We start from the raw sequence: 8,379 nt of genomic DNA, 5'->3' as shown, positions 1-8,379 counted from the left end.
TGTTTGAATCACATTGTTTATAAAAACTGTGTAAATGACCATGAGTAGAAAATTAGAGCAGTCAGCAGGCTAAGAAAATCTGAGACTAATGGCAAGGTTTAGATGACATTGCCCAGCACCAATTAGATCCTAGACTGTCAAGGACTCTGTAGCAGCAGCCCGGTGAACACATAGTGTACAGGAAGTCAGAGTCACTGAGGAAACCTGTTCTGAGAAAGCTTATGCTGTCAGAGCAAACCACAGCCTAAGGTTGAACAGCTTTCCTTTCATCCTGTAGCTGCCTCCTCCCGCCACTCCTCAGTCCCTCCTGCTGGTCTCAGTATTTTATTGTACTGTACTCAATTTTCATGTGATGATAAAAGGATTCAGTGCTTGATGTGGATGAAGTGAGGCTGATTTGATTGGGTATTGTCATTTAATATAAGGTTATGGTAGTGTTGAATACTCGCAGTGCGGTAGCATCCATCTTCTAATGTAGAGGGTCACTGAGTGACTAGCTGGCAGAAGAACATACCGTTGTGGGTTCATGAGACAGGGCTGGTGAGTCGTACACTTGTGGGACAGAGTAGAGCAATGTCAGATTTCTTCCGGATACTCAGGATAGGGAATGATGTAAATTGTAAAATATTTGGAATTTCTGATTTCAGTTGACTTTAGCTGGAACCTGATAAACGAATCTCTTAAGGGAAGACTCTTAGGTAGAAATAATTTTATTGAAGATTATTTTAGCATTTCCTTGCTGTAGATGACTAATTTTGGGTTGTTTTCGTTTTTAATTTCTCTTTGCTTATGCTGTGTGGTCAGAGGACAACTTGTGGGAGAGTGTTCTCTCCCATCACTTGAGACCCAAGTATTGAGCATAGATCATCGTTTTGTGTTTTTAACTTCTGGTGAAGTTTGAGCAGAATGTTCTTGTGTATTTCATCTGCAGACAGCTAATTTATAATTACCCTGAACAACTCTTTGGTGCTGCTGGTGTCATGGCTATTGAGCATGCAGATTTTGCAGGTGTGGAACGCCTAGCTCTTGTCACAGGTAAGGAAAAAGATGTTAGTTTCTAGTAAGTATAATTACCATTCTTGTATTTATTGAGTATTACTGTGCAATGCATTGTTGAGAATAAGAAACCTCTTAAAGAATAAGACTATATACTAAAGGGGAGGGAAATCTATAAACCCACACACACTCTGAATTATACCTTTAATTTAGTTATATTTGTTTGAAGAATTGTGCTGCCTTTGCTTGCATGTGGAGATCAGATGACAACTTTATAGAGCTGACTCTCCCCTCTTAACCATGTGAATCTTAATGGCAAGTGCCTTTACCTACTATCTTGCTGGCTGGTCCCATTATTATAACTGTAGGTAGTTTTCTCTTAGAAATGCTTGGTACTCAAAAGCTTCTCAGATTCTGGATTTTTGGGGATGTGAATGAAATATTTGATCATGCATAGTGAGATAACTTGGAATAAGACCCAAGTCTAAACATGGAATTCATTTTTATTAGATACGAATGCCTCATAAACAGTGAAGATATTTTAGACAGTAGTTTTGGCCGACTTGCATTTTCACTGGTCCATTGCATTGACTCAGGATTTTCTACTTCTGTCATTTTCATTTTTAAAAAGTTGCACATTTATGTTTCAGTTTACGAATGTTTAAGGTGTGTACTAATTTATATATGTGCCAGCCATGGTTAGAGAGTTCTTTTTGTTGTGGTGTTTCAAGACTAGTTCTTTCTCACAAATATAAAGACTTCACTTTCTAGGAATATTCTAAACAAATTCATACTTAAAAGAGGTGTCTTGAGTCTTAACTAGTCTGTCTGTTTTGCTGAATATTTGAACTCTGCCCCGTGTGAGGTAAAGTTACAGTGACCGTTACTGAAGACTTCGTGCCTTTCAGGCTGAGGGAAGTATGTGCCTTGTGCTTTAATTTAAACATAGCTTTTCTGAGTTTTTAACTTTCTGAATGGTAAAAATGTTTAAATAGGTGAATCAGTCCAGTAACAGCCTCAGACTCTCAGAGATCCGCCTGCTTCTGCCTTCCTGGTGCTGGAATTAAAGTGAACACCATGCCCTGTAATGTGTTTCTTTTCATAGGTGGTGAGATTGCATCCACCTTTGATCACCCAGAGCTGGTGAAGCTTGGAAGCTGCAAACTAATTGAAGAAGTCATGATTGGAGAAGACAAACTCATCCACTTTTCTGGGGTTGCCCTTGGTGAGTTGACTGACTGTAAATTTTGGCATCTTGAAGCAAAAGAAAGGTCACTGTGGTACTAAAATGCCTTCTATAGGCTGGTGAGATGGCTGTGGGTGAAGGTGTGTGATGACCTCATTCCTTCCCTGGAACCCACATGGTAGAAGGAGAGAACCAATTCCCACCTGAGTACCATGCACACATGCACCTCCCACACATACATACAAAGATTAATAATTGAGATACATATATGTTATAAGGACAAATATAAAATAAATTTCGAGAGGGCCTATTTTATGTTTTGTTCCAGTGTCTCAAAGTCTTAAGTTGATACTTGCTGTGCCTTTTTGAAATGTGTACATTTAGTAGATTTTTTTTGGTAACTTAGGACTCTTATGAACATGGATTTTGGCAGAGAAAGCCTTGCATGGTGGAAGACATCAGCTACCAAAACCCAATCATAGTCATCACTTACATAAGTAATGGAATGCAAATGGTTATGTGGTCTGTGACTAGGTGGTAACTGACTTCTGAATGTTATATTTAATGTTAGGTGAGGCTTGTACCATTGTACTTCGTGGTGCCACTCAGCAAATTTTGGATGAAGCGGAGAGGTCTTTGCATGATGCCCTTTGTGTTCTTGCCCAAACTGTGAAAGATCCTAGGACAGTGTATGGAGGAGGTGAGCGTTTGGTTCCTTGATGTGTAATGTGACTTACAAATGGATGTATTGGCTCTTATAGAAACCAATCATGTTAGCCTTTGATTTTAAAATGACAGATCTTAGGGAAGTCAGTAATTCATAGTTCTGGAGATAACAGATGACATAATCGTAGTTTTTGGATTTTAATTTATAGGTTGTTCTGAGATGGTGATGGCTCATGCTGTGGCAAAACTTGCCAGTAAAACACCAGGAAAAGAAGCTGTAGCAATGGAGTCTTTTGCTAAAGCCTTGAGAATGGTAACTATGAAAAGGGATCTAAACATAATTTTCATGGAGTTGATTATTTTAAACTGAGTATATATTCTGCCCTAGACAAAAAGATGACATTTTCCTTGCTTTTTGCAAAACTGGTCATTCACAGTGTTGTATATTTTGATTGTACATTTTATGCTCGATTATGAACAGTTATTAAGAAAGAGATAGCCAGTTATGGTGTATTCATCCAGACAATGACTAGTCCTTGGTGGTTATTTTTCATTGTTATATTGTAGCTTCCAACCATCATAGCTGACAATGCAGGCTACGACAGTGCAGATCTGGTGGCACAGCTCCGAGCTGCTCACAGTGAAGGCCGAACAACTGCTGGGCTGGGTAAGAAGTCGAGTAGACTTTTGTAATCACTGTTAAAAGTAATTTTCTTCAATTAAAGAAAATGTTTATACACCCAAACCATACATATGTAATGCACTTGGTCATATTCCCCTTCCCTTTGTTCTCTTAACACCTTAACTCTTCCACTGAACCCATGTTTCCAAAGCCCTTTCCCCGCTTATGTGGGTGGAGGGTTATTTACTTGCATAAAGGCACCTTATTGGAGACTACCCTGAAGAATATAACTTATCCTTCTCCGGCAGCCGTTAACAGCCTATAGGGATGGAGTTGTGTGGATGGCTGCGGTTGCTGTGCCATCACAGGCGCACTGGCTGTGTCACAGCACTCCTCATTACCCGTGACTCTTACACGGTCTACCCTGTTCTGTGGTGCTCAGACCTGCATGGTCAGTTCAGGCCAAGCACTCGGCAGGCATCGTTTTCTGTACCTTCAACAGTTGTGAGTCTCTGTGCTAACTGGCATCCACGGCACACCGAAGCTTTTCTGAGTAAGGCTGCAGGCGGCACTAATCCGTACATACAAACAAATGTGTAGAAGGCAATTGGACATAATGTTTGTTCAGCAAGGCAGCAGTAGTCAGTTCTCTCATTCATTCAATAGGATTTTTTCTTTTCTTGTTTTTGTCTGTGTTTCTGTGTTTTTACAGTTCTTAACGCTAACTGTATCAAAGGTGGCAATGCTAATTTTTATAATTAATGTTTTAATTTTGTATTCATGACATTGCTGTAAGATTAAGAGTTTGGTATTAGGATATGTGAGTAGAGCTTATATTCTTAAGTGTAAACTCTTAGAACACAGCGTTAGTTTCTAACTTCATAACGATCCGGCGCAGTTTTGAATGTAAACCTCTAGTATATAAATAAAGTAGTTAACAAGCTAACACATGTGGGCCTGGTGCCTGTAGAAGCCCTTGGAAGCCAAAAGGCATGAGATACCCTGCAGCTAGAGACTGTTGTGAACCTTAACGTGGGTGCTGGGAATCAAACCAGGCTCCTTTGGAAGAGCAGTTAGTGTTCTTAACGGCAGAGCCATCTCTCCTGTTCCTCCTGTTGAGTCATGGTTTCACTGTGTTGCCTTCTCTAGCTGGACCTTGTTGTGTAGACCAGGCCAGTATTGAGCTCAGTTCCACCTGCCTCCCATGTGCTGGGATTAAAGGGTGTGTGGACACAACTGTTCACATTCCACAGTACTAGATACAGAGGTCAGGACAACTTGAAGAAGTTGGCTCTCGGTCCTGAGGATCAAACTCGGTGATAATGCAGGACCATTACCTATTAAGCCACTTTGCTACCTGTCCCTGTAAAAGTTTTTGTTTGATATCATTGCCCTCTGTTAATATAGATCATTAGTATTGACTTCCTGCACCCCCAGTGTTGGGTATTTGTGTGTATGTGTTTTAAATACATATGTACCCATGGGCACATTAGAAGAGGATGTATAGGATACCTACCTCTGTTGCTTTCCACCTTGAGTCAGGGTCTCACTGAAGTTTTCTGTTTTGCTAGACTGAATGGTCAGGAAGACAACATTGCATCTCTTCCCCCCTTTCCTCCCAGTCCTGGTTTTAGAGGCACCTGGTAGCTGTGCCCAGATGTTCTGTGTGCATGTTGGGGAGTCAAACTCAGATCCTTAGTTTTTCAGTGTGCAAACATTCATCTACTGAATCATATCCTTAGCCCAATTAAAAAATGTTAGGTGTGGTGTGTGTGTTACGGGAGTGTATATACATGCACCCTGAGAGAACAGAAGAGGTTGGGAGCTGCCCAACATGGGTGATGGGAACTGAATTCAGGCCGTTTTCAAGAACAGCAATTGCTCTTAACCACTGAGTAATTTGATCCAGCCCCTACAATTAAAAAAAACCACACACACATTTTTGGGGTTTTCTTTGAATGCTTTTATATCTGCTAACTATGCCAGGTAGTTGGGTACAGTAACAGGCTTAGTTTTATTACAAGTTATTAGAGACGATTTAATACCTTATTTGTTAAACAGTTACTATAATATTTTTTCAGATATGAAGGAAGGTACCATTGGAGACATGGCAGTACTGGGTATAACAGAGAGCTTCCAAGTGAAGCGACAGGTTCTTTTGAGTGCAGCTGAAGCAGCAGAGGTGATTCTTCGTGTGGACAACATCATCAAAGCAGCACCAAGGTACAAGAGCCCTTGGCATCCTTAGGAAAGCTTGTGTGAGACAAAAACAAGGAGCATTATTTACTTGATAACCACATTTAAAGGAACTGTCAATTTTTAGTAAAGTATTGTGCAAATTATCTAAAATATGGGATCACAGGAACTAGACATGGACAGCCAGGGACACAAGGGGATTGGAAGTCACAGAGCAGCCAGGCTTGTGAAGGTATCAGGGAGCTGTGGTTGCCTGGTGTCCTTTTACCAGGGTGAGGTCATGTTGCTTGCCTTTCTGGATGCACTTCCGTGTAGATGCATGTGGATGGTTCTGGTTTTAGAGGTGGTCCTGCTGTGTAACCTGGGCTGGATTTGGATTTAGAATGCGCTTCCCTGAGCTTCACGTGCTGAGATTATAGGTGGTTGCCCCCACATGGCTCACACAGGCATTCTCAAACACCCACTGTGCAGGGCTCCTTTACAGGGCCATACTTTAGAAACTTTCACATGAAGTGCATCTGTCTGTTTTGCATTGCTCTGTCAAAAAGTCTGATGGAAGGTATGAAGGATTTATTTGGGTTCACAAATTTAGAAGTTTCAGTTCATACTTAACTGGTTCTGTTGCTCTTGGGTGGGAGGAGAGGAATGCCAAGTAAGCATGTACCCAAGATGCCAGGTGAAAGGAATACTTAGGAAGAAGAACAACCTGCCAAGATGACAATAGGTCAAAGAACAGTAACTCTTTAAAAACTGGACTTCGGGGTTGGAGAGACGATCTGCTCAGCAGTTTAGAGCATTGGCTGTTCTTCCAGAGAGAGGTCCTGAGTTTAATTCTAATGGGATCTGGTGCCCTCTTCTGGCATAAAGGTGTACATGCACATAAGTGAATCCCTTAAAAAAATGGACTTCAGCATCATTAGTTTTGACACAAGGTGTTAGTGGAGTGGCAGAGATCAAATTCATTCTGTAGTAAGTTTAGAAAAGTCAAGGGGAAATGGAGTCGATTGTGGTTTTGAGGGTTCGTGTGAAAGCAAAGAGGAAGTGTGGGTGCCTGTAACATCCAAATAGCTAAATGGAAGATTTTTATTTTATTTTTTTTTTAAAGATTTATTTATTTATTATGTATACAGTATTGTCAGTATCCTGTCTGCATGTACACCTGCAGGCCAGAAGAGGGCACCAGATCTCCTTACGGATGGTTGTGAGCCACCATGTGGTTGCTGGGAATTGAACTCAGGACCTTTGGAAGAACAGGCTCTTAACCACTGAGCCATTTCTCCAGCTCCAGTGGAAGATTTTTAGAATTATGTTTAAATTTTCTAATTTTGAAATTTGTGAGAATTCCTGGAGATGCTGGTTTACTGTCCCTGAATCTGACATACCAGGGATTTTAAAATACTCACTGTATTTCCCCATTATAAAATTTTGAAATGCATTGTGTGTACACATACATATACATATATATAGATGCATATACTTTGTTAAAATTTTTTTACGAACAGATATGACGTTAAAGAGTTCACTGATATTCCTGCTATCTCTTTGCAAAAGGTTCTTATAGCGCCAGTCACTGTATGGTTGCCAGAGAATTCGAGATAGAAGCCATGATTATTGGCATACCAAGTCACAGTCTACCCAGTCTCTAGCTTTTCTATTGGCAGTTGTGCTCCTGAGTAGGTTGTCATCTAGAAGCCCTGTGTGTTTTCATTCTGTGGCTTTGTTTAATGCTGTCTGGCTAATTTGGTAAACTTTCTTAGTACGTAGATTACTCAAAAACATGAATAAAGCCAAGTGATAGTATATTATTGGGGAGACTGAGGCAGGAGGATTGCCTAAGTCTAGTCTTAGGATATACAGCGAGATCTGGTCTTCAGGGGGGAAAAATGGCAGGTGGTGGTGGCATTGCACGCTTTTAATCCTAACACTCAGGAGGCAGAGACCGGTGGATCTCTGTCAGTTCAAGGCCAGCCTGGTCTACATAGCAAGTTCGAGGACAGTCAGAGCTATTACAAGAAAAGAAAAGAAAAGAAAAGCAAAAACTAGATTAATCCTTTTTGGAGAGTGAATGCTTATTAAGTTGGAGGTCAAGTCCCTGTGGGAAATGGAGCTACAAAGATTTTAGTAAACAAAGGTTCTAGCTCTGTTTGTAGTCAGTGGAAAACTAGTTAAAATCATACTTTTCATTCTTTACTTTTCTTATTTGTATGATTGTTTTCCTTATAGGAAACGTGTCCCTGATCACCACCCCTGCTAAGCATTCCCATTGGCTGTTGATCTCTGGACCAGTCCGTAGCAGAATTGTATTTGAAAGACTCAACCTTTTAAAGAAGACTGTGGAATTGATGTATCCATGATAGTTTGAATATTTAGCTGACCTTTTGTTTAAACATGGGTCTAATTTATTTGCTATTTCATTTTGCATACAATTCAGTTGACTTACAAGTTCATTTCTCATACTGTGTATTAAAATAAAAATCCAGTTATTAACTCTTAATGTCTTACAGATCTGTATATATTCTGCTGGAAATCTACTTAAAAGAAATGACTGTATTTCAGTGTGGAGCTGTTTCAGCTTAATCAATTATTGACCTATTCTTTTTTGAAGTAATTATTTTGATTTGTTAGATTTAAACATGGATACATTAGTCTTTTGGCTTTGTGGAGGGGGCCATGTATATACGCAGTCATGTATAGCTTTTACTGCATATTAATT

The 8,379-nt window shown here is 40.1% G+C and overlaps 1 protein-coding gene across 1 annotated transcript; it reads left to right on the top strand.

The window, feature by feature from the left end:
* Positions 1-884: 884 nt before the first annotated feature.
* On the top strand, positions 885-8,160 carry LOC126497476 (T-complex protein 1 subunit beta; the record flags this gene model as incomplete). The annotated part of the gene is made up of 7 exons (XM_050135513.1): positions 885-1,035; positions 2,102-2,221; positions 2,754-2,882; positions 3,058-3,161; positions 3,416-3,515; positions 5,552-5,693; positions 7,890-8,160. Coding segments are annotated over 7 exons (777 nt in total), but the record flags the coding sequence as incomplete, so codon positions are not given.
* Positions 8,161-8,379: the final 219 nt, after the last annotated feature.

This window comes from Alexandromys fortis, unplaced genomic scaffold, assembly GCF_014885135.2.
Source record: "Alexandromys fortis isolate MF-2015 unplaced genomic scaffold, M_Fortis_MF-2015_v1.1 scaffold_24, whole genome shotgun sequence".
Classification (NCBI taxonomy): Eukaryota; Metazoa; Chordata; class Mammalia; order Rodentia; family Cricetidae; genus Alexandromys; species Alexandromys fortis.
Note: the sequence above shows the minus strand (reverse complement) of the source record. Positions and strands in the feature narration are given on the sequence as shown.